The sequence below is a fragment of the Antrostomus carolinensis genome, unplaced genomic scaffold (genome assembly GCF_000700745.2).
Source record: "Antrostomus carolinensis isolate BGI_N321 unplaced genomic scaffold, ASM70074v2 scaffold6068, whole genome shotgun sequence".
Lineage (NCBI taxonomy): Eukaryota > Metazoa > Chordata > Aves > Caprimulgiformes > Caprimulgidae > Antrostomus > Antrostomus carolinensis.
This window is the reverse complement of record NW_010333572.1, coordinates 92,859-119,868: the sequence shown is the minus strand read 5'-3', so window position 1 is coordinate 119,868 and position 27,010 is coordinate 92,859. Positions and strand designations below refer to the sequence as shown.

The window sequence follows — 27,010 nt, the reverse complement described above, 5'->3', positions numbered from 1 at the left end:
GATGCCATGAGAACTGCAGGTGGTCACTAAGACATCCTTTAATAATGATGAATGTTGTAGATCATCAGGTATATCTATTTCACAATTCCTACCACTTCTTGTCTTGGGCTCTGCACACTTTTAGGCAAGATACAGAGGTAAAATATTGATTGAGGTTTTGCCTGTAATTTCATCAGTTCTAGGAAATCAACACATCTCCTGCTACAGCATCATCCAGTCTTTTGAGTATTTACATGATGCACAGCACTAAGAAGCTGCATTCTTGGTAATGGTTTTGGACATGAACGTAGAAAAAAGTGGCCTGTACAGGAAGTCAGAAATTCTGGTAAAGGAGTTTTGAAGTCCTAGAGTATGCATCTCTCATTTTGTGGAAATAAAGGTTTATCTCTTTCCATAGCATGTTATTTCTTTCAACCAGTATTACACAATTAATTAATGTGTTCAGAATTAAGATACTCAGATGAGTGCTGTGTTTGGAGCTTCTTATGTAACTATTTGATATGGCTCTTGTTCTTTTGTGCAATAGTGCTACCCCAAGCTGGCAGCTCTGGGTGTGATTGCAGTCTTATGAAACTTAAACAGTGGGTAACAGATTATTCTTTAAAATATTGCCTTATTGAAGTAGGTACTGGGAATGACTTAAACTGAAGAGATACGTAATTCTGTGTGGTTCTTTTGAAAGGCCCAGGGTAGTGTGTAGCATCTGTTGCCTAACCCATATCCATGAATCAGTTTAAAGACAGACTGTATGTAGGTACTGCCTGTGTATTGCAAAGCTTTCAGAATAAAACTTTAAAATCATTCCCAGAACAAGTTCAAAACTGAACAGCTTAATTTCTGTCTTTTCATACAGCTGTGTAGATATCAAAGTTAGAAAGATATATATGGCAATAGTATGTAACCATGATCAGTTGTATTGTAGAAAACACTTTTTATTCCAGGTCTCTTTAAACTCCCTCACTGAAACAGTGTTTAATCTGTTATTTGTATAGCTTCTTATGCAGCGGAAGCTTGTAGCATCCTTACGAAAGAACTTTTTGCTCCGTGCTACCCCTATTTGAGTCCTGTTCCCTATTTTGAGCAGTGCAGAAGAGATACTTGCAAATGTGGACAGATTTGTTTTTGCTCTGCTCTGGCCCATTATGCTCATCATTGCCAAAGATTTGGAGTTGTAATAGATTTCAGAAGAAGTGTCCCAGACTGCGGTGAGTTGCCTTTTACTTCTAGTCTGAAATAATTACTGTTTGAGGACTTTAGAATGACAATCAGAAAATAAAAATAAATGAATATAGTCTTTTAAATGAGAAAAGGATTAATTCTAGCACAAGCCTTTACGTACAGGACAAGATTCTTTTTTGGTCAAGACAGAATTAGTACTAGTACTCTTAAGGGATTGTTCCTTTATAGTTGGCTTTCTTTAGTTCTTTTGACTTAAGAAACAATGCAAAAATGTTTTTGAAGTAGTTGGGCTTCAAACGTATGCAGAATTAAAAATATGTCTGTATCTCTTTTACAGCTTTGAATATCTCATACCCATATTAATATTATTCATGAGCTGTGTAAATAGATTTCTTATTTTCCTTGTAGATCCTAGAATTATCTAATTCTTTAAATGAATGAGACGAAAAATGATGGTGATTTATTTAGCAGTTTTAGCTGGATTATCATCAATTTCTGCTGTTGGACAATCTCTCTCTTAGTGTAGTGTAGAGATAGCCAAAGGTGACATCTGTTATCTGCCCATGCACAGGAGCCAAACATTTTCAGAGTTAGAAGGGGGAAAAACTTGTTATGTTTCTCCAGTGTAAATCTGGATTAACTGTTCAGACTTCACTGTACTTGTTATTACTGCAGATTTACATCTGTGTAGTTTATGCAACGTAGTGCCAAGATAGCATTTTTAGTGGAATTTAATGTGATTGGGAATGAAAGAATAGAGATGTTTATCAGCAAACTGTTGGGGAGGTGCTTGAGTCTCTTGCTCTGTAATTTGAGAGATTTGTATCATTTGGACAGCTCTTTCATGTGAAGATACAAAGGAGTACAGTACTTGTGTATCTACCTGTGGCAGAACCTGCCAAGCCCTGTCTGTGCCCGAGACATGCAGCAGTGATTGTGTTGAAGGCTGTGCTTGTCCCTCTGGAATGTATTTGAATTCCAAGACTGAAGAATGTGTACAGAGGTAGGTGAAGCTGCAGTTCTCATAGTAACACTCATTATTTTAGGCCACTGCATTTGCAAGTCTGAGTGAAAAGCTAATAAATACGTAACCTTGTAGATACTACACATCTGTAAACTTGGCAGGATCTTAGAAATAGCTCTTTTATAGTTCTGACACTCATCCCACATCACCAAAGCTGGTTGTTACAAATTATATCATTTTGGGCATATAAGATAAACAAAAGGTGTCCATTGTTGTGCAGAAGTTCTACTTTGCTACTGATTTGTTTTGGAATGTGTGAAAATTGTGTGGCAGTATTGAGATCAATTTCTTATATTAAAAAAAAAAAAATCCCACAAAAACCCCACCCAACCAACCAGAAAAACCTCACCAAAACTAACAAAGCAACCAACTGAACTTTGGACAGCAATTAAGTCAATGGGAATGTTTTTTCTTCCTTCAGTTTGAGTTAATTGATGTTACAGGTGTTTTCCTCTATTTCAGAAATGAATGCCCATGTTATTTTCAAGGAATTGACTATCCACCTGGAGAAAATGTTATGACATCTCTGGGCAAATGGTAAGACACAAAACTGTTGGTTTTTGGTTTTTTGTTTTTTTTTTTCACCTGACTAAATGGTGTCTCTTATTTAAGAGCTCTGTCAAGTCATTCTGGCTGGCTTGTGGGATTTTCTGTTGATTTGGTATTTTTTTTAAATGAAACATACAGAACAAACCTATATCAGTGTTCTGTGCATGTTTGGACAGAGCTTCTTTAGAACTTAGCTTTTCAGGCTGCTGTGCTTATAATCCAATATACTGAAGTGGAGCCACTATAATTTTGTAGATCCATATTAATGTGGAGAACTCTAGAAAACCCCAGACACTTCCTGACTGTCTATTCATAAAGTCTGTTCAGCTAGACCTTCATTGCTATTCTCCTTCCCTATACCAGATTATAAATCCTTTTATGAAAAATAATTAAGAATCTGTCTTCCACTAGTATAGAATCAGTGTAAAAGAGCAGTGTGGCTTTATGACTGTCAGCTGCAGCCAAAAGTAAATAAGCATCTCTGTTCCTTACATCTAGCATTTGGTTGTGTTCTCTTGCTCTTCCATTTGTATCACTGTAGTCAAGAAATTAAAGAAGAAAACTTGCTAAACCATCCTGGGTGCTGTCAGGTACACCTTTTTCAACATTAGTTCTGTCCAGAGAAGGTTAATGTGGACAAGAAGTTCTGTAAAAACAAGCTTTCAGAATTCTTTTTTTTTTTTCTATGAATGTTTGAGCTCTCACTGTCTGTATCAATTGTTACAGCAATTAGTTAAAAGCAGAGCAGATGAAATAATGCCTGTGATAGATCAGTGTAATACTTTAGTGTATTGTAAAGACCATATGAGAGATGAATAGTCAGACACCTATTGCAATGGAGACACTTAGTAAACATACACACTCATTGTCATTCTTGTCAGCAGCCCAGTGTCCATAATACTGATCATTATAAATCTGTATCTTAATTTTTAAGTTAGCATACATTAGGAATCATGTAAGACTACATGTGTGGATGAACTGGAAAAAAATTACACACAATGTATTGGGTTTTTTATCTGTCTCTGTGTTTTTATTAGAAACAATTAATCTTTATTGATCTTTATTATGTTCTCTACATCTCTTCTCAAGTGCTTCCTCTTTGGATCTTATGCTTTCAGACTGGAATTTCTTCTCATATTTGTCTGGAGTAGCCTTTCTGCTATTGTTTTAAACCAGTTCTTTAGAATATTTTAATTTTGATATCGATGTTATGTCAGCATTTGAGTTGCATCCCTATCAGTTCCCTCTGGTACTGCTTTCACCACTGGCTGAGTTATACTGTGAAGTCCTTGAGCTACGACACTTTGTGCAGCGCTCTCGGGTACACACACAACTCAAAATGTGATAGCAGAGTGGCTGTAGCACATACCAGATTGGATTCTGAAACTGTTGACTATCAATAGGTGTACTGAAGATGTCTTAGCCATTGCAAAAGAGTGGGTGAATAGTGGTGGAGTTCATGAGCTCAGTTTCTCTAGTGAAGCACAAGACCTGAAATGAAGCCAGTGCTGCTATGTTTTGTTTTGTTGTTTTTTTTCCCCCTGACAATGATTTTCCTCTGACAATGAATTACTATCAGATTGCTACCAGTTTGTAAAAGTACCAGGCTGTTTTTGGATATTTGTAGTAACATTATGCAGAAAGCAAAAGTTTGAAGTGTAATTAATATTCTTTGTATTAAGGTAATGCACACTTCATTCACAGTGCTAATGTTCAAAGCAAATATTTACACAGTTGTTTTGTATTGATTCATACTTCATGCTTCATTATTAAATAGGAAACATTAATATTTTAGATCTTCCTGGCGCTTATTACCTCTTTATGTATTTTTATTGCAGCCATTGCAAGGATGGAGTAATGAATTGTGATAAAAACATAATAGGTGAGTGAAGAGAGAGAAAAGATACTTCAAGTCCAACAAATGTATATCCTCCAATCTCTGTGGACCTCCTTATCTGTAGTAGAGGATTGTACAATATGTGCAAATGAATAACTTGCAGGAGGGAATCCATAATTTAGGAATTGTGTATTTGTGTGATTGAAAGAAAGGCTGGTACAAAGGGGCAGCATAACTGTCCAAAATACTGTTAAATCTGAGCAACTTCTTTTCCTTAGTGCTTTAAAATACTATTTTTTTTATTTTTTTTAAAGTGCTAATGTAAATAAGCTTGGCTGTATGACAAACAGCAGAACTTCAGTAGGACTTTTCCCCATCAGACCTGCTTGTAGATACTGAATGCTGGCAGTAATTTTTCGGATACATTTTTTTCCCTCCAGAAGCCCTGAGTAAATGAAATATGAAAAAATAATATTTCTTTTGTCATAACTTAAGCAAAAGAATGTAACAAGTGCTTTTTTATTATAGTATATTTTGTATGTCATAATGTATTATGTTCCATACTTGTTATGATGCTCCTTTTATTTCAGTGACAAAGACTTTTATTTAAGGTTTCAGTTCTAGAACTGCCAGCTCTTTGGCCTTTAGCAGGAATCTGTTCCCCATGCACTTGAAGGTGGTGGTTGTATTGATTTGACAATTATCTAGAACCTCACTCTTAATAAATAAATAAACAAATTCCAGCAACTAACCTAAAACACTGCCACCACTTTGGGCATTTCTGTTACATATACACAGTACCTTCAGCACAACTCAAAAGCGATTGTGCAGTAGAATTTTAGTTCGTAGGCAGTAGCTCCAGTGTGGAAAATCACACCTAGCTGTCAGACTTTTTCTTGATATTTTTTGCTTTCTGTTAATTTCTGTCTGTCTGTTGATAGTACCTTGCTTTTTTTTTTTTTAAGAAGGCTGATTCCTGACTAGCTAGAAAGTCATGTCCTTTACTAAATGTATATATTAATTTCAATATTTTGTATGAGACTTATAGTGGTTCTATGAAGTTAGCTGTGCTCAGGAGAGACAGGTGTTTGGGTGTTACACTTTTGTGTTACATATGCTCAATCTAAATCTATTGCACACCTTTATGGAATACAGAATTTCAGGTATGAAGACTAATGTCTGTCAATTTTTTTCCCCAGCACACAGCTGCCCGGTTGGACAGATTTATATTAACTGCAGTAATCCACAAGTTGATCCTGAACTCAGCAGAGAGAGAACTTGTGAGAATCATCTGCTAAACCTCACTTTCTCAGCACACCTTCCTTGTGTTTCAGGTTGTGTCTGCCCACCAGGGTGAGTACAGACAGATTTACATCTTTTGGTGCACAAACATAGATGGCTACCTTCAGTGGGATTGAGTAATCAATTCTGCTGAGGACATACCACACTTCTGCTTGGAGAATTTGCGGTGTCTAGGGGTGAGCATTCAACTTGCAAGGGCTTAGCACTGAACAGTATGGGATGTTGAAAGCATAAGAAGTGGTGAACTAAGAGACAGGTGGAGCCAGAGGTCTACTACCTCACATAATAAAGACAAAATAACAGGAATATAGAAAGGGCATTGAAACAACTTGATTAAATACCTGTAGTACAGTAAAATCATGTTTACCTAGATATTTTCTTTCCTTTCAGGTATCTAATCTTTTATTGAGCATTTCACTGAGGGAGACATGTTTCTTCATACCTAGGTATTACTTTCAGTATTCTCTCCCTCAGGAAGGTGTTTTAAGTCTCAGGGATTTATACTGAAAATGTGCAGATGAACTGTTGTCATGTTTTGTAATCAAGCACTGTATTGCTGAGAGATTTTTTTGATATCAAAGTAGCAATTATGTGTTTAAGTTACATTGGTTTTGATGAGATTTAGTCTCTTAAGCATGTAGCGTGAAATTTTTGAGTATTGTCACTCTAATATTACCATTTATGCATCGAGAGCCTCCTCAAAATGAAGAGTAAAAGCCAGATCCTCAGTTGAACTGTGTGGAAATAGCTCAGTTGAAGTCTGTGGACTCATACTCATTTATGTGTAGATCTTTCTGTGTCATGGTAAAAGAGTGCTACTCAAACTTCTGTTCTAAATTCTTATTTATGTGAATGAACAAAGTTATAGACAATAATGAAATGGTAATGGAACAATGTTCAGCATGAAGTGTGATAGTTGTCATTGTATCTTTGCAGTTCATTGTAGGCTGGACAGTAAATGTAGGTGTCGAAAAATGTCTGATACTTCAAAGGGTAGCTGTGCAAGGCCTCTCTGTAGGGTATTTGTGATGAATTCTTAGATCATTGAAATCTATCCGTTTGCTTGGCTTTACAAGAGAGAAAGCTGTTATCACTTGTTTCACCCAGGGTAATAACATGACAAAAAAACCTGAATTTAGTGTTACCTTGTCAGTGTGATGCTCTTTGTGACTCTCAGTGTGCCCTGTTCAGTTCTAAGCAGCTTTAAACCAGTGGGAATTTCAGTCTCACAGTTGATTGTCTTCAGGTGACACAATACTTGAAATAAATATGGTTTACAAAGAACATTTCACATATGCTGAGGGAAAATTACAGTTTTGCAGTTTAATGGGAGAGGGTGGGTTTATGATGTCTGCATATTCCCATTAAGAAGAGCTATGGAGTTGTAAATTTCCATCTGATAAATAACACACTGAGGAAGAGTCATAGTATGTAAATTACCAGTTCATTAATATGAGCAAATAAAATATTCTGTGATAAATGTGCTGATGAAATCTTTCCCTTTGAATACCAGGGGAACAAAAGTGTTATCACCCTGTTTGTCACAGGTGTGCCTCACACCTACAGTCTCTTGTCCATGTTTGTTTCTTACCCAGATTATAGTGCTAAACATCAGAAATGCCAAATGTCTTCAGAAAACTGTTAGGAACACAGGAAAACCTCTATAAAATTTTTATTACTACACAGAGGTACTGGAATTCTAAACAAACTTCTTGAAAAAGAAGGATTATCAGCCCAACAGCACCATTTTAAGAGACTGTTTTGTTTCACAATACAAATAGGTTTCAAAACTTAACATTTGAAAACAAGGATAACTGTAGATTTTATGGTACCTGTAAGAAATCCTTTTACTATGTAACCAGCATGTTAGTTGCTCTAGCTTCTTACGTTGTTCCTGTAAAGGAACAGATAGAGGACCCAAAACAAGTTAGAGCTAAGGAGTGAAAGACACTTCTGTAGCTTATCAAGAGTTTACATTTCACAATATTTATTTGGCAGATTAATTTGTATTAATTAGCTTTTTAAATAAAGTAATTCAATATTTTTGGTATATTTCCTGATGAGATTTATTTGTAGAATCTATTAGATATCTCTCTATCTAATTCTCATATTTCAGTTTTCTGGATGTTATTGAAAGCCACAAATATCTTACTTTAAAATTTAGATTAGTTGCTTTATTTTGTCTTACTGAGCAAGCATTCCTCTGTTCTTTCTCTGTTAATGGAATCTTTACTTTTTTTTTAATTTTCATTTTTTATCTTTTACTCAAGGAGCTGTGATTATAAGTACAAATTTATAGTATTAGTCTTGAACTGTAAATAGCTATGCATATGGTTATCTGGGTTATCATGAAAATGTGTCCTTTGAAGGCTGTGAGGATATTTCTGCCAATAAAGTTAAGTATATTTGTGGTTGCGTGGATGAAGGTGCCAGTTTTGCAGAAATACATCCTGAATTAATTTTGTCCAAACAGCTACCTCTTTTGATATTGATTAAATTATTCACAGAGCAAGAGCTGTGACTACAGCTATAGGGGACCTATGCAGCAAATGAAAGCTCTTTAAATCAGATGAAGAAAAGAGGAGAACAAGAAGAAATCTTCATTTAAAAGTACTTAGAAAAAACTACTGATTTTTGATAGGGTACGAGCAAATGCCAGTAGAGAAAGGGGCATAATGGCTCTTACATCTCTTGGAAGATCTCTTGGCTTTAATTAAATATAAATTAATTGGCTGAGTTACTAGAAATTCAGTGAAAATTAGAGGAAGTCTGGAAAATCCTTGTTTTTCTGACCTTAAAATTGTATGTTAATGAGTACGTCACTCACAGGGTTAGTGGCTGAAGGGTTAGTGCCCAAAGTGCTAGCACTTACTAAAGAGAAAATATACAGGTATCTGTGAAAGGAAATTAACAAATTGCTTATATATAATTATTAATAAAATTGTGTCTTTTTGATTTCAGAAGATTTTAAATATTATTTGTTTTTCAATAATAATGCTAATAATTTAAAAGTTAAGAAAAATATTTTTGTATATAGATACCAGGTGTACTTCTGCTGAATGTATATTTTCTGTTATTTTTTGGTAGTCTTGTTAAACATGGGGACGTGTGCTTGGAAGCAGATGAATGTCCATGTTCATGGAAAGGAAAGGAATACTTTCCAGGTGACAAAGTAATTTCTTCCTGTCATACATGGTAAGCAGAGATCTATTTAGGGGATTACTTAATTTTAGTGGTTTGTTTATGTTGATTGATGACTCCTTCATGTTTCTTAATCATAAATTTCATGCCAGATTCTGGTAAATAATCTACCCTAATTTTTGTATTTACATTTGTTTAAAGAGCTACTAAAATGAATTTTTTTTTTTTTAGGGTTTATTGTTTCAAGGAACTTGTACATAACAATAACAGCTATTTGTGAATTTTATTTTTTTTAAAGAGCAGCTTGATTTAGAAAAATCATTGTTTTGATTATCAGGGTAATCTAAATTAATATTTCTTGGCCAATGTTCCTAAAGTACAGGTAAAATCCTTTAAATATTACACTTGAGTGACATTTGTTAAAGGTTTTTACTTACTCATTTTCACATTTAGTGTTGAATCTTACCCAAAACATAACCCTGTGACCATAAGTATATGACTGCTACGATGATAAATTAAGGAAGGTACTGAGCAACATCATGTGCTGAGCACAGTAACAGCCAGATTGGTTACTAATTTAGTGTGTGTGGATAAGCTAACTGAGGAATCTATCAGCTTTTAAAGGAAGTGTTCCAATAAACAAGGGTTAGTAGGATCACTCAAAAACACAGAAATCTATTCCTTTTACTATCCAGTGTTCTAGTGCAGCACATACCCTATAGCTGTGTCACTCTGTGAAGTTTCCTTGAGCACTCTCAGTAGAATGTGGTACACTACTATTTCAATAAGCTTCATAGGAGCTAAGATGTGAAAATATACCACATCTGCATGATCCTGAAACAAACTTGTTTCCTGATGGTCCCTGCCTGTTTTCTTCTCTGATCACTGTTGAATGTTGCAAGCTGGCACTAAGCAGCACTATTTGTCTTACCAGAGCCTAGGAAAAATCAGCTGCACTGTCAAACATGAAGATACTATGGTAGTGGTGTAGCCTTCATCTTCTCAGCAGAGCAGTTCCTTTTGTCCCCTTCTTTCGGCTTACCAGGAGTATTTAACTGGTGTCACCTGGTAAACTACTGCTCCTGGCCCGCACAGCTCAGTGTAGCCTAGTACAGGGAGGGCTTGTCCAGTCAGCACTAGTCTCTGCCTTCTCTGGATGTCGTTGCCCCCCTCCAGCCTTGTGCTGACTGCCTACCTCTGCCTCTCGTCAGGTCCTCAGTATCTGCTCTAGAAGATATTTGTAGCCCCTTGGTCGACTGGTGAAGCGACTTACAAGCCATCTCCACTGGGCAGGCAGGTAAAGCGACCCGGGTTATTCACCCCCTTATTTGCAAAGGCCTCTATAATTGGACCTGGTGTGGGGTTGCTTGCATCAGAAAGAACTAGTATATCCCATTTAATCTGGATGAGACTTCACCAAGGGCAGCAGCAGTGCAGGCAGAAAGACACTGGATATTTAGCCTTCTCTTTTTTTTTTTTTCTTCTCTCTGAGGCCAGGCCCATTAATTCATGTACAAATCCTTAAGGTTGTCATGGCTTTTCCAGCATTCCACATCCAACAATAAAGACAGATTAAGTGATAATGGCTTTTTGGCAATCAGTTGCCCACTGACAGATGGGATGTCTGCAACGAGCTCTGCTTGATACAAAGTGTAGAAAGTCTTTGAGACCACTCTGTGTTTATGCAGGTGTACTTTATATATCCAGTGAAATGTGCATTTTTTGTGCAAAGCATGAGAATACTCCTGTTCAAACAAACCCTCTTAGGCACTCATAGCAGTTGTAATTACTTTAGTGTTACTTAGTGCACAGAAATAGAGTGCGTTGATACTAAATGTTATCTTACTCATAGCTGATATAGTGTTAGCAACATAACTATTAATCTGATTTGTAAATCTGAACAGTAAAATGGCAAGTAAAGTAATTTCTTAAATTGACAAAACTACCAGTGGAGTGTCAGGAACTTTCAACACAGTCTCTGGGGTCTGGCTGAACTGTGGTTCTAGGTTTCCCAGGTTTGATTTGCACAAAGGTTATCACACTAACTGAGGGTATTAGAGTAGCGTTTTGGTGCTGTGCTGTGCAAGGTAAGATACAGCGGTGGTGGTGGCGCAGTTAGCTGAGCTGCTTTGCTGTCATACACTGAGACCGTTGAGCAAATGCTGCTTTAGTCTCCGTGGGCTGCTGAATTGGGCCTTCTGTATTTTTAAACAAATACTTCTTGGAAATATATTTTTTAAAAAGCTAGTTGAAGTTTGGAAGATGCTAGTATCTCTGCTTTTCTAGCTAGGACTCTCTAAATTCTGATAACTAAATGTTATTTTGCTTAGTATGAAACAATACTGGTGCAGGGGACTTTGAAGACACTGTGTATCTCTTCAGCACTTCCTTCTGATTGTAAATGTGTTGAGGACTCCTGAAAAAGAAAGTATGCAAAGGAGCTCCCTACTCTTCACATGTTAAGAAATGTTTCTGCACAAGTCCTTAACAGATGAGCATGCGGAGGAGGATTTGAATAGACTGAGAGTAAAATTAAAACCTAATGTCTCATAGAGAGCATGAGAAGCAGCACTTACTCTTTCAGTCCAAATATAATTTCTTCTGTTTGTCCTTCTATTGGCTTGACAAGGTTCCAGCCTTAGGTACCACTTCAAGGTCACTAGAGTTAGATTGGTACCACAAACACTTCGTGTGTCATACACTTCAGCCATGTGCTTAGTGTATTTATGTATGTAGCTATACAAAATACAAGCAGTGGACCAAATCAATGATGGGATAAGCAGAGTCTTGGAAAGTCTGGAAAATTACTCCAGGCTGGTAAGATAATAGAAGGAAGCATGGTTCTACTAGTAATTGGAGCTGCCTAGATTTTCTAGATAATTGCTGTTCTTTTGAAAGCAGTGGTGGTCTGACTCTGTCATATATGGTAGCAAAACGAACTGAAAAGGAAAAGTTACACTGACAGAAGACTTCATAGTACTTTGTGCTTCAGTATATGGGATGCCAAACATTAATGACTTATCAAATACTTCCACAAGTCAGATCAATACTTTAGTAATAAAGTGTGAAACATTCATTTAACCAGGAAATTTGAAATTTAATATTTTTGAAAATAAAGTTAGCTATGTACCAAAATTAAATCACATGCTATATTTAGTTTAACATATAGCTATACCAGGGTACCAGCTCTGCTGTCTTTATCAAGGGAAGTTTTTTTTGAGTGTCCCAGTGACTTAGAAATATAAAAGATAACATTTTAAAAATGACTTGTGGATACAAGAAATGAAATTCTAGCCATTATTTATAAATCTTATGTCATTTCTGAAGATCTTTTTTAGATTGCATGAGCATGATGCAGAAAGATGTTTTTTTAGATTGCAGGAGCCTGATGCATAGTATCCGGTGCTGTAAGGCCTCCCTGTTAGGCCTTTACAAGCAAAGGTAGTTCAGAAAGGTCTGAACAGTCACCTAGTGTATGTGTAATGAAAGCATTTTGATGCTTAAGGTGGCCATAGACAGAACTTGAACTATTCTGGAGGCCTCTGAACTCTTAGCTAAGTATCTAAAGGATCTAAGTGTCTAAAAAAAAAAAAAAGCCCAACAACACAAAACATTCTTTTGAGGAAGCTAAACACCAAAATAGTGCTACTGAATTTTTTCTTCTGTGCTTCTGTGAAATCTTGTTCAAGTCTTGATTCTAAGATTCGTCTTGTATAGAAACAAATGTTCTGTGAGAAGCTGGAAAAGAAAGCTTTAACCTTGTGGCACATTGATGTGAGTTAACTAGAGAATAAATTGTATTACTTCAGTACTTCAGGTGGTGTTTTTTGTTTTCTGGTTTCAACAAAAGAAATGCCCTTTTGGTGTCCATATATTCTGGAACCTATAAATTCTAACAGGAAGAAATGCAGATGCTGCATTCAATATGTACTTTTTTTTCACAGATAATCAATTTATATATGATGCTTCTAGCTCACATTTCACAATGCTTCTGTCCACAGTCATCATACTTGCGTGGCTTTTGTTTTTTTGCTTCTCAGTGCAATAGCTGTAATCGTTTGTCTGTGGGTACAGTTGATGTTACCCTTATTGGTCATACATTTTTCAGCATTTGCCAACATGGATCGTTTCAATGCACCTTCCATCCTTGCCCATCAATGTGTACTGCTTATGGGGATCGGCATTACAGAACATTTGATGGACTAACGTTTGACTTTGTTGGAACTTGTAAGGTTTACCTAGTTAAGGTGAGAATTCTTTGTAAAGCCTCTGTAAATCTGGATTTAAAAACTACCCGTTAAAAACTATTCTACTGATTTCCTGTCTGTACATTGAGTCCTACATACTGTTTTTTAGGCTTTGATGTTGCTTAGACTTTGAATCATACATAACATAATTATACACTGAGGTTTCTACTAATTAAACTGTGTAACAATATGCATATTTATATTAGTATATTTAAAAGTGTCTATTTCTTTCTTATTTTTTCTTCAGGGTACTTCTTCAACCAGTTTTTCTGTTATTATAGAGAATGTTAACTGCTTTAATACTGGAATCATTTGCAGAAAAAACATTTACATTAATGTTGGAAAATCTTTTTTAATATTTGATGATGAAACTGGAAATCCAGTAAGTTTGTCTTTAACACCGATCAAAAGGTAGCATATGTACTTTTCTGGGTGTTTTTTCCTTTCACTGGCAAAAACTTAATGTGCCACTTAAACAGCAAAGGCATCAATATCTTTACTGTGAATGCTGATCACATCTGGATTGGTCAGTGGAAACCCTAAAGAAAATCTAGTCTATGTTTCACAAAAATGTTAGATGAGATGATTGTAATTCTTTTGTTTAGACGTAATCCCTGTTTAGTGTCTTAGGAAAAATCCACATATTTAAGTCAGAAGGAGTTTTGCTATTAGAACTAAGACTTTAGTCTGATCTGGAATGTATAGGAGGAATATTCCTGTAGAACTGTAAAAAAAAAAAAAAAAAAAAAAAAAAAAAAATTGCAGTCCTCGGTATATCCTCCGCAGCCTTAATTTCACTTTTGTTTTGGCCAAACTGCAAACACTATTGCTGTAAATATTTAGTGTATTTAGTAATTTTGGTATAAATAGTACCATTTACAGTTTGTAGACTGACTATACAAAAGGAAGTCGTGTCTCTTTGTATGAGATATTGTGTAATTAAACCAGACTTCTTAGTCTATGCTACAATTAATTTGGAATCTGATTGTTATTGGATGGTGAGAAGAATACTCTAAGATGCCAATCTCTGGACATATTTAGATAATTCCTTATTTCAAGAAGATACGCTGTGCACCTCTATAACTATCTATATTCAAAAAAAGCATGTGGCTAAAACCTTCTGAATGCAGTGATCTGAAACGAAGTGACAATAATAACCAGAAACCTTAAGACTAATTTTTTACCTCCCAGATGAACTATTAACATTTTAATCTTCATTCCAGTTGCTGTTGCCCTTCCTGTAAATTTGATATAAAATCAACTTTTAAAATAGGAAAATGCAACAACATAAAAATACAGCAAAGTTCACAATCAAAATCCAGACCACTTTTGTTTAAGCATTTATCCCAGTGTGGCCTTCTGTAAATTTTTGGACTACTGCCTAAGATCCATGTCCTTCATTTCATTTAGGTGTTTCGTTTCCTGTCAAGTGAACATTTTGTGAAGACATTTCTTACAATATAAGCTGCCTTGTTTTGTTTTGAACAGAGCTTATCTAGTTACATAGATGAACTACAAAAAATACAGTTATGGAAAGCTGGATTTTTCACTGTTGTTCATTTTCCTGATAAGCACATCACCATTCTTTGGGATCAGAGAACAACAGTTCATGTACAGATGGGCCATCAGTGGCAGGTAAGTGGAAGTCAACACTCTTATTGCTGTTTCTTTGATGTATTTATGTAAGTTTTAACAAGTAAGACGTTATCACTATTTAGAGAATAGACTGTGTCAGCAGTCATGTTGGAACTCGGAAGCAGAGTCAAGGAGAGAAACATTCAACTACTTTGTCAGTTAAAATATTCATTCTTACTTACTTTTTTTTCAATCACTATTTGCTGTCTAACTTCTGTAACACTAGAAACAAATATCTCTGAGGCAACATTCTCCTTCAGTACTCATTCTTTATGTGACTGGAGCAAGTGTTATTTTGCTGACGCATAAAATCACGTAGCTAGCAAACGGGTCACTTCTCTGAACAAAAGATCATCTCCTTTCTCAAAGGCTTGGAGATACTTAGTTGAAAGGGAATAATGGTCAAAATTATATATTCTCCATATCTTTATTATCACAAAGAGCTGAACTGATTTGTCTGAATTTTAGCTGAAAAGGTTCATATTCTAACAAATTTACAATTAAGCAACTGAAAGAAGGAGCTTAAGAAGCAAGCTTTGAAAACGGTTGTGGCTGGTAGTGTTTTGTATCATGTGGAAACATGTATTTTTATCTATCTATCTATTTATCTTTTTTCCCAGGGTGAATTGTCTGGATTGTGTGGGAATTTTGATTTGAAGACAGTAAATGAATTGAGGACTCCAGATAACTTTGAATTGACAAACTCGCAAGAGTTTGGAAACAGCTGGACAGCTGTAGAGGTACATAGTTTTTTTTAAAAAATAAGTGTTTGTTAGTTTTGGGTTGGTTTTTTTTTTTTTGCTGTTACCTCATATAATTTATCTAGAATGAAATTAGAAATTAGTTCCTGGGAGTATCAGTGAGGCAGCAATGCAAATGGCAATATCAGTGGTTCTTACAGATACCATAATCCATTAAGGAGAAGAAAACAGTCACCTTTTATCTACACAGCGCAATAGCGTAGAGAAAAATGCTGTACAATGTTCTGAATCTACAAGTGTTTTTGAAGACATTTAAATGGTAAAGTAGTAGGTTTTTTATGTAACGGAGGAGTTATAGGTTCACTTTAGACTGTGTTGTCAGTTTAGCTTATCTTTTATAGTTAAGAAGTATTTAACTGTGAAAGCGTAGCAATGGAAAGGAAAGATATTCTTTCCATATGCCATGAAGTTAAAAATCTAACTTTTTTAATGTCATATTTCTAGTGGTGTTCATAGAAATGTTCCCTCCTAGCAGTTACAGTAGAAAGGTCTGATTTCTGACACTTCTAATGTATGTCGTCCAAGTGAACTTTGTTTTTTATGTAGGCTAGACCATTCGGGGATTGGGACTGCAGATTGGGACTGCATGGCAGCTCTGTTCAGACCTATACGTACATATGTTTTTCTGCTGTTTTCAGACAAATTAAACAATTCTTCAGATTGTGTACTTTTCTTCAGATTAACATCCCCCTTTAATTCCATATCTTAATCTGGATCTAGTTTCCTAAATTACTCTTCTTTTTTTAAAAAATCTTTTTTAAACAAAACTGTTTTCAAAGTTCAAACACAAAATGGATATGAAACAAGTGTCTCACCTTGATTTTGCTTTCTGGTTAAGTGTGTTGACAGCTCTGACATTCGAAATCCATGCAGTTTGAATCCCCTTAGAGAACCTTTTGCCAAGAAGGAATGTGGAATACTGTTAAGTGAAGCATTTGAAGCTTGCCATCCAGTGGTGAGTTGTGGTCACATATAGTGACATGTTCTTTCACATCTTTCTAGAGAGAAACTTTACTCTTCAACTCGCATCACTAAATCTTCATCTTGTTTTCCATAACATAGTAATTTTGCCTATTGTAGCAAAAGAGAACATGCAGAAAGTCTAACTCTTAGCTATTCTGATTCTAAAATGTGAATGTTTATCTGGACCTGTTATAAGGACTACTTGCACTTAGCTGACCTAGACAGTAAGCCACTTGGGCACCAATTTAGTGTTCTACAATATGGGTAGACCTGTTAGTCCCCTTTGTAATTAACGCAGACAAAATTATACCCAATTTGTGTTATCTGTTTTCATCCTGAGCACTATTTGCATAAGCATAACCACTTCCTTTATTTGCTCAAATGTATTATGTAGCACACACATTTTTCAGGCGTGTTTAAATAAGTTGACAATTTCTTCTAGGCAGTATTAGATGTGAAGAACTCATTCCTAGAAAAAAATGCATATATCTCCTCACTGAGGCAACCACCTCTAAAGAAATAAATGAGCTATACAACATATTCTGACAGTCAGCAGACTCGGGTTCAGCTGGAAAATGAGGTGGGAATGATTACCAGGGATAGATCTTAAATAGAAAATGACATATCCCAGGGTGTTGAGGTATTGACACTGCATGCATGGCTTAAAGAGTGTAAAAATGGTTCCTAGGGAGAAAGGAGATTTCATATAAAAGACAACCAGGGTTGCAGGGTTGCTTTGTATGTTATTTTGTAAGAAGATGGAAGCTGATGTTAAAGTTGTATTAATGTACTGCCAGTTTAGTCCACTGTATAAGGTAGGTAGCAAATAAGTCCCCCGTAAGTGTGTAAGTATTACTCAAGTGTAAATCTGTGTAGCATGTGTAACAATTCAATAAGCAAACTAGCACTGACACATTTCTCTGAAATTTTGTCACTTAAGACTTCCAAATAATCTAAGGGAATAATCACAAATTCACCTGTGAAATTGTCTAATAATATGAAGAGAATAAACAACTATCAGGAGAATTTTCTGTCTACTTTATTTTTTCTTACATTTTACATATATTTAACTTTTCTTAATGCTTCTGAGACTTAGTAATTTGTGATCAGTTTTGAGGGAGTTTCTCTTATTTTTTTTAAGCTTCTTTTTAGTTTATTATGGTTTTAAGTATTACAAAACTGTCCAAAACATGCTCACATCAACATCTTAATGTGCACATTATTAACGAGTCATTGATTTGTGTCACTAAGTACTGTACAGGATTTTATGATGTGTTCTAATAAACTTTTTTGTGTTTCAGGAAACATTTAAATTAAAATCTTTAATACTTTGAAGTATTACATATTAAATTTTGAGAGAGTCATAGCTGTGTACAGAGTAATTGCTGCCAGTATCTATATGAGTATTTTTGATAAGTGATACTTATATTTCCAGATTGATGTCACCTGGTTTTACTCAAACTGCTTGACAGATACATGTGGTTGTAACCAAGGAGGTGACTGTGAGTGCTTCTGCACAACTGTCTCGGCATATGCCCATCAGTGCTGCCAGCACGGAGTCACTGTGGACTGGAGGTCCCCTAGAGTGTGTCGTAAGTTTATTTATCTAGCATTGCTAGTGGCTGCCAGTGTCTGCATTCATGAGACATAGACCTGAAAAATCAATCACACAGTTTCCTGCAGCCTTTAATTGAATCACTAAGCCACACTGGTAGAAAGATGATTGATGCCTCTTACTGCCCTCCGTGTTCATTTTGGTCTAGCTGGATTACATGCTTCTTTCCATACTTGTGGGTGGTACTCTTCTATTTTTAATTCATAGGATCATAGAATGTATTGGGTTGGAAGGGAACTTCAATGGTCATCTAGTCCAGTCCCCAAGACAATTCCTTGTCTTATGATGTGAAAAGAGAATTCATGGGAAGTCTATATTAGGATATGGCGTGCATCCCTCAAACTGAAATTGGAGTTAACAGCTCTAGTAATTTCCATCTTCAGGAAAAGAAGTAGGTTTTTAAGTGGAACTTTGTCATTACCTTAGTATCCCTATTCAACAGTGCTCAGAAGTTGAAAAAAATCTGAGGCCTTTTTCTGTGGCACCTAATGCAAATGTCTAACAGGAGACAGTCATTTCCCCAAAGATGTGATTTAAAAAAGGCAAGATAGAAAGAATAGAAGGAATAAAGCATTTTTCTAACTTTGCAGTTGCACAGAAAGCATGCAGCTTACTCAGAGTCACCCAGCAAATTTGATATAGTGCGAGGGGGTTACTCTTACTTTGATAGAAATGGTACTTGTGTTTTAATGTCAGCATGGAAAGACAGCAAAGCTTTGTCTTAACCACTAGAGGTCACAAAAAGACAGCTGTAGGTATGTAAGCTTAGTATTTTCTGCTAGAAAATAATATTTCATTTAAATTGGTGTAGTTTAAATTATTACTTTATCTAAAGCAGTAAATATTTAGTATTTTTTTTAAGTAAATGTTTGTATATGACCTAACTTGGCCAAGCATTTGGCTTACCTCTTAATCATAAGGGTAAAAGAAAACCTGTTTATCTGCAGAATGCCTACAACTGCATTTTTTCTTTTCTTTTTATGTTTTAGCTTATGATTGTGAATATTTCAACAAAGGTAAGTCCTAAAGAAGCCCATAAAATGTCAGTAGAATCTTTGGTTTATTTACATACGTCATAGTACTTCGTATAAAATTGTGTTAATGAAAAGTTATGAATGCTATATGATTTAAATAGCCAAGATTCTCTTTTGCTCATTTATTTTGCTTTTCCAAAGGCTTTTAATTTCATGATTTTTTTTAATCCCTGGGCCTTTCCCGAAAATACGTCTTTAACTCATTTTCTTGGCATTTATGGATCACGATTAAACAATGAAAGCGTTAAATAATTGGCTGTTCAACCCAATGGTACTAATGGCACTACTTGCTTAAGGCATGCTGCAGTTCAGAACTGATACCCACATCATCTCCTGTGCAGCCTCCAGAGGGGGCTCGCTGCTAAGATAGTTCAACCTCGTGTGCCCAGATGGGGAATGACTCTCCATGGAGGTATGTCTGACCCAGCTTCAAGTTCCTGCCCAGCGACAAGCGTTGCTACTGCATTAGAATGGCTCTCAGAGAGAGGTGCAAAACTTGTACAAGGCGTTACAGAAAACCTTGAGTCTGCACTGGGTGCTGCACTGCTTTGTTAACACTGGAATCCATATTCAGACTATTTTAAAGTTATATTGCAAGTGTCCCCTTAGTTAGACGTGGTATACATACAAGCACTGCAAGCCATCCTGATGTGAGGAACGGTCAGGACTCCTGCTATTTATTCCATATGTCTTTTTATCAAGTTTGTGTAGAAGCCTGCCTATCCAGATGGTTAATGATATTTTAGTCTTCTATTGGACTTCATGTTGCAGCAGCTCACCCCAGAAAGAACTCGGAGAGGGACTGAATTTAAATTAGAAGAGACTTTTGCAATGTGCCAGGCCCGAAAGATATGGCTGAGAAATTTACATTTTTCTGATATACTGACTGCTGAAAAGATTTTTGAGTGGAGTGGGTCAAATTGCTAATGCGGTGGAATACGATCTAAATCACTATTTAAACCTTTAAATTAATTTAAATAAAGGACAGTTGAAGATAAGAGGTAATTGCAGTTTTGCTTTTCCTTTTTTTGTTTGTTTTCCTTTATAGATGAAATATAGTCTGATACTAGATGATCCTATTGAAGCTGTAACAGATTGGAAGTGCAGTTCCTCTAACATCTGTGGTGGTAGTGAAGTGAAGTTAGATGATAATAAGGGTAACCAGGTATCAGTGCACATGTTTAGCTAGGCATGGGCTTGTGTCCTAACTGGCCACCCATTTATGCCATTAGAATCTAAAACTGTGGTTGCAGTGCACTCTCCTTAGGATTTCGTAACTCTTTATAAATTCTAAGGTTAGGGAGAATGAGAATATGAGGGCAGGCTGCAAATTAGAGTCCAAACTTTTAACCTGTTGGAACAGATTTTAAGGGTCAATGCTGTTAGATGCAACTATAGCTGAGAAGTTCTGGGACATTTCTACTGTAGATGTGTGCTTGCCATGTCCTGGCTTGCAGGTGAAAAGGTAGTGAGGTGAATTGCTCAGATGTGATCTAAAATGCCTGGTTTTAACAGAGAAATTTTACAAAAATAATTTCAAATGACATTTAAAAATAAACTTTAAAATACTTTTCTGCAATGAAATTGGAACTAAGTGAGGAGATGTGATATTGTAAGATTTGTGAAACGATAACTTTGCATGCTTTTGGCTTTTTTTGTTACTTATAGGTGAAATATGATCATTGCTTATGATGCTGATTACTTCCTGTCTTACTTTGCAGTGGTTACGTTTGTATCTACACTATTCAAGGAGTTCTCCGATACTTGATGACAGCAATCTTTCATTCCTTGCAAAATGCTGTGCACTTTGCACACTAATAAAATAGGCTTTAAAGAATAGTAAAAGGTGTACAATCAGTTCAGCCATACAAATAAACAATTTGGAGAGATCCCAGGATGGTCTGTAGAACAGTGGTTACTTCTAAATCAAATAACTGAGGAGTCAGCTAACTTTAAGTGATCATGACTCTGAAGTGGATGAGAGGAAGGAAAAGGAGAAGCTAATAATGAACTTTAAAAATTGAAACTAGGTGTTTTGGACAGTTTTCAGAACAGGTATTTTCTAAGAGTTTGGCTTTGTTTTGGCTGTCATTATAGTTTAGTGCATGGCACTTAAAACTATTTTCAGAATGGAGAGATGTTTATTTATGTACTATATCATAATATTTGGAGCTCAAGCATTTGTGACACTTGACATGAAAGGTAATTCTGTTTTTTTGTTCTTGCACAGCTCTGGGAAAGGGCCCATACAAACTGGTCAGCTATTTGGATGGAAAATTTGTAATGGCAGCAAAATTGGTGGATGGTGGTGTTTTCCTAGTGAGAGAAGATGATACTACTCCTGGACATGCAGTGAGCTTTATGTTGACTTCAGGACTTTATAAACCCAAAGCACATGGTAAAGTCATTGTAAGCTTAGAGGCTTAAATAAGGCAGAACTAGTTCTGCCCTTGAATACAAGCCTATGTTTAAGAATAGATCTGGGTTAAAAAAAAAAACAAAACAAACCAAAAAACAAAACCAAACAAAAAAAACCCCAACAAAAAAACCCACAACTTTATCTGTCAGCTGAATGTGTACCTTAATGTTGTCTGCCAAAATTTTCATTTAGTTGGTTTTAATTAGGTGATTGTAGCGTTATAAACAGATACTTCTAGTCAAAAAGCAACAGCCTCCTCTGCTCCAACCTTCAGAAGCACCAGACCAGTGTTGTAGTCCAGTGCTCCAGATGCATTGCTCCCTCTACTTTTCCTCTGTCAGAGCTGGGACACAGGAAAGAATGGGAGAGAAATGACACCAGAAAAGTACTCCCTAATTCACTTGCTTTGACACCATCTCTCATTGTCTGCCCACTTGCACAGAGATGCCCATTGGCACTAACCTGAGCTATGTAAGGGTGTGTACTGCAAATCTGTCTCCTTCAGGTCACAACTGAAGTTTCCACTGCAGGAACATGTTGCATGTTCAGTAGACAAAAGAAGTCTTGCACACCTTCAGACAGGTGGAGAAAGCTTACAAGAATATATTCAGCACTTTGTGGCATTGATTAAATGCTAGGGTTGTCTGCATGCACAATTTTAATGCCCACAGAACTCTTGAGTCTCAGTGCAGTTTTATTGTCTGGAGTACCCTGATCAGCTCTTCGCACAGCCTGAAGGTGACTGTCTGTGTAGTCAAAGAAGGGGTATGGGTCAGTTGAAAAAATTACAAGCATTTGATTAGTAATACTGCTATCTGTAGAACTGACACAAGAACTCATGTAACAGAATATCCAGGACCAGATTTCTTTTATTAGTCATAGTTTTAAGACACTTGTACATTGCGTTCAATTTAGGTTTGGGAAAGGAAGGTCAGTCCTACTATTCTATTCCCATATATAAATTTCTCACTCAGAGTTTAACCTAGCAAATGGAATCTGTGCCTTATAGTCCAATTTGAGTGAATGGGATTTTGTCATTTGGCTGTGGAGGAGTTCATACAATCAGTACATTTTTCATATCCATGTCTTCATTTATATATCTGCATTCTTTGGTACCTCATTCTTTGGTACCATGTGTTTCCTCAGTTTCAGAGGAGTTGTAGGCAAATGGAAAGTTTTGGGCATTGATGTACTGATTGGCTGTATGACAGGTATTATAAATCACACTGACTGATCGTGGTTACTTATCAAATAGCTATTGGCTGCAGACAATTAATAAAAAGATATTCACAAGTGCCACTATGTTTTTCAGGTTAATTGAAGTTTTTATGCTCAGAAAACAAGTTGGTCTTCCAGAAGCGTTACACCAGAACATGATAGTATATCTGTTTAATAGACATCATTTATTTTCTATGCATTCTTTTTTTCAAGAAATGTTACCCAGACCTGGAGGGTTAGTTGATTTTACAGTAGTTTAACGGCCTTTTTAAAGAGAATAGCAGAGGTTACAGCAAAATAGAATGAAGTAATTCTGTGAGCAACAGATGCCTGTAACAGGCTCAGGGTCTCCCACTCTGCAATTCATTGTGCAGAGGCTTGCTTGAAATCAACAGTACTGTTTTCAGGGTAAGGTATCATGTGGATACATTTGCTGTTAACATTCTTATGGGGAGGGCTAGAGAGCTGATGTCTTAGGAATTAAGACACAAAGCTGTAAGCTGAATGCAAAATACATTTTTGTAATTTATTTTTAATGAAAGGCTGAGCTCTTAAGCTATAAATTTCTGATGGCATACATTGCTTGTAAAGCTAGTTAGATGAAGTTTAATTTTTTATCAAATAAATGGCTTAATGAAGGCTGTTAGCTGAAGTTCTGCTTGACTGTGGGGCTATATTCCTTTATCCTGGTGTGGGCAGATATTTTAATCTGCTTGTATTCCTTTTGAAATTTGTAGGATATATAGAAAACTAAATATCCATCAGAACCTAGCACTCTGAAATCCATATACAGTAAATTTTCTTACAAGATTCAGGCTATTTTCACTGATAAGGCCAAAGTCGGTTTTCATTGCTCATGCTATTAATATCAGTAGTGGTACATTAGAGGGAGTTTAGTTTATTATGCAAATATCAGCAAGTAAATGAGTTCTATGTGTTTTGTTTTTTTTTTTCAGATTCCAACTTGATTTCATTTGAAACAGCTGAGAGACCAAACTATTTTCTTCAGTTGTCCTCCAATAATACTCTTGTTCTTTCTAAATGGGAAAAAAGTGAAGAGTTTCACAACAGATCTACGTTTGTCATTCACAAGAATACGTGGCTTTCAGGATACAGTTCCTTTGAGTCATTTGCAAAACCAGGATACTTCATCCACACTTCAGCCTCTTCAGTGGCACTTTTGAAGTACCATCATTCAGAGGAGTTCAGACTGTCGACCATTTTTAAACTTGTAGGTAGGTAATTAAAGTTGTATCTTATGAACAACTCAGAGTTTTCTCCCTGGGAAAATAAAGGCTGAATGATACTGATATTTTAGGAGGTGATGAGATAGCTTGCTTTGTCCCTACATCACTGGGAGCTGTGATTAATCTGTGGCACACAGGCTCAAAATCTTCTTCCCTGAGCTTTGTAGTGAGGATGAGATTCTGTTTTCTTGTCAAAAGCCATTAAATAGTCTAACACACAACTCTGCTATATTTGCCAACTAGTTTTGGAAATACATAGCCTAGTGTATAGTTTCTGGGCAATACCTGCTTTGTAGGTGGTAAGGAAATTCCTAAGGAGTAGAAAATTAATGCTGATGAACAATGGATTCACAAAGGGAACAGGAAAGAACCGAATGCATCTTTAAAAGCTAAGGTTTATAGATGGTGTTTTCTCCTCCTTTCCCCTCTGCTGCCAAGAGCGTTTTCTGTACAGTGCATTCTCATTGCAAGCTTTGTGGCCTCCTCAGAGGTTACGCCATCCAGTGCGAAGGACGTTGCCTGTAGATTACACCTCTCAGACCTTGTGTTGCCCTTGAAAAACACCTTGACCTCTTTCCATGTACCCACTCACAGAGGCCCTGCCTTTTGGGATGTTATCTCCTAGTGTTTCAGGTGCCATCAAAGTGGAGGTATATGCCTCTTCTTGAGGATCTAGATGTCTGTTTCTCTAATATTTTGTGAACAGTTACAGCTCTTGAATACATTAGGGAGAGTGCTGTGAGAATGTTTAGAGATTCTCATTCCTGTAATAGTAATCCCATTCCACTGAGACAAAAATCAGAAGTGTAGGAGATATCCTTAGGACCTTTTGTAGAAGCTGGATCCAGAAGTTGCTCCTACAAGAACTGATGACAAAAAACACACATTAAAAATACTTCTAATAAATCAAGCTCTTTCTGGTTTAGATTAGTAAGGAAAAGAAATAATCAGAATAGCTGATTCTTAAAGACTTGGGAACCATGTGCTGAAATGAAGGTGGCCTTACAGGTCAAGAACAAGATGCAAGAGGTTGTATTGGCCTTTAAAATAAAGCAAAGCAGATTATTCATGAAACCACCATTTGCTTTAGTGTCTGCTTGTCTTGATCCATCAGATACATCAAACACATTTGTATGAGTTTATTTATAAACTTGAGCAACTACTACTTGCTGAAACCCTTGGCCTTTGTGTAGTATACAAAATTCCAAAATCATCACAAGTGTTTATTCTTATGTTCTGAAGCTTTGTATTGTGCTGTAATTTCAATGCATTAGTAATTTGTTTATTGGGGTAGCAGAAGTATTTTTTAATAGGCATTCTTCTTGGCAATACCATTTTTTAAAATCATTTCTTCATTCTCTGAAACCAAAATTTGCATTACAAGGAAAGAAAGAAATGAAATATTGTAACAAATGAAGCAGGGCCTGGCCATGTTTTACAGTGACCGTGTTGAATCTCAGCATAGACAAATCTGAAGCACGTACTGTCTTCTGTGACAGAAGAGGCCAACTGTATGCCTCGTGTAGCTTCTTGTTATCAAAACATTGAATTAAAGTGTTAATGGTGGCATTGTGAATCTGCCGATGTTTTGCGGTGCATTACGCTGACAGCCTAATGCAGCTGTTGACTGGCACACTCCAACTTCAGAAAAAATGACAGATTTTGTCATTGCCAAATGCCTGTTGCCTCTTGACAAATGCTTGTAATCGCAGAGCTGTTGAGGTTTTTGAACAGCAGAATTATAGAGCTAATGCTATTACCAGGATGTTCATACAGCACGTCAAGCAAGGAACTTTCTTTAGGCATAACAAAAATATCTCCTTAGTCTTTTATCTTTGAAGGAGGAATGAAGAAGGTTAAAACATATTCCAATTCTCAGTGGTCGTCCATTAACACAGAGTAGTATGTCTTTTCAAGTGTGTGAAGTCTTTACCCTCCAGTCATTATACCAAAAAATCCTATCTATGCCAATGGAAAACTAAAACAATTTACCTCAGCAAGTGGGATCAGATCAAATGATCAAGAGGCATTTCATTAATCACCACATCCGAGGGCTTGGGTTTCAGAGTTTTATAAGCAGAGAAACATAGGGCTTGAATCTTTCTCCAGTGTACTTTCACAAGGGCCAGCCTGCTGATGTAGGGTAATTACATGGTCTAAAAATACAGCAGCATTTGTTTAAGTTAATGGAAAAGTTACACCAGTTCCAGAGTGCACAGGCAAAAGTGTATTTGCTGACTATTGTAAATGCTTTGCATATTAGATCAGAAGCTCTTGAACCGGGAACAGCTATTCCTGTGGAATCAGAGGATAAATATCGGGAGCAGAATAATAGGCCCAGTAAATCCCCTTGGCCAGAAAGTTCCTCATGAGACTTCTTCATGCTCTGTGACGCACATTCAAAAGGAAGAATTTTAAATGATCTGATCACCGCAGCAATAGATATGTTTGTTTAAAGTCAGCTGATGAGTCACTTTTTCCACTTTTGTAGTAATAAATATTGTCACATTGGAATACTTTGACTATAAATTGTGCAGATGTGATGGGCTAACACTGCCAGGTATTTTCCATGAGAAATCACATCAGCTTTTAAATTGGGTTATTTTCATTATACTTAAGATTTGTCTGCTCTCCTGTTCCCCAAAACATTTGAGGGTTTGAGTTGGTTGATAACTGAATTTGAATATCTAGACTATACTCACAAGAAAATACATTTTTACATTCTGTGCAGGACTTTTTATCGGCAATGGATTGGTATGCATTCAGTCAAAAGAATGAATACACTTAGTCTTACCAGATGGACAAGCACAGAGGTGTCATGTAAGAGCAATCAATTAAC

At 36.2% G+C, this 27,010-nt stretch overlaps 1 protein-coding gene across 1 annotated transcript in view; it reads left to right on the top strand.

Moving 5' to 3' along the window:
- The window catches only part of OTOG (otogelin), a gene marked incomplete at its 5' end in the record, with an annotated part of 86,844 nt that overhangs the window by 24,708 nt on the left and 35,126 nt on the right, over positions 1–27,010 (top strand). The window contains 15 exons of the mRNA XM_029086466.1: positions 993–1,205; positions 2,017–2,182; positions 2,666–2,740; positions 4,591–4,634; positions 5,789–5,942; positions 8,979–9,086; positions 13,141–13,279; positions 13,527–13,661; positions 14,768–14,914; positions 15,535–15,654; positions 16,514–16,630; positions 18,074–18,230; positions 19,243–19,269; positions 21,518–21,685; positions 23,881–24,159. Coding sequence (XP_028942299.1) covers positions 993–1,205; positions 2,017–2,182; positions 2,666–2,740; positions 4,591–4,634; positions 5,789–5,942; positions 8,979–9,086; positions 13,141–13,279; positions 13,527–13,661; positions 14,768–14,914; positions 15,535–15,654; positions 16,514–16,630; positions 18,074–18,230; positions 19,243–19,269; positions 21,518–21,685; positions 23,881–24,159 — 2,049 coding nt within the window. The remainder of the gene's footprint in view (positions 1–992; positions 1,206–2,016; positions 2,183–2,665; positions 2,741–4,590; positions 4,635–5,788; positions 5,943–8,978; positions 9,087–13,140; positions 13,280–13,526; positions 13,662–14,767; positions 14,915–15,534; positions 15,655–16,513; positions 16,631–18,073; positions 18,231–19,242; positions 19,270–21,517; positions 21,686–23,880; positions 24,160–27,010) is intronic.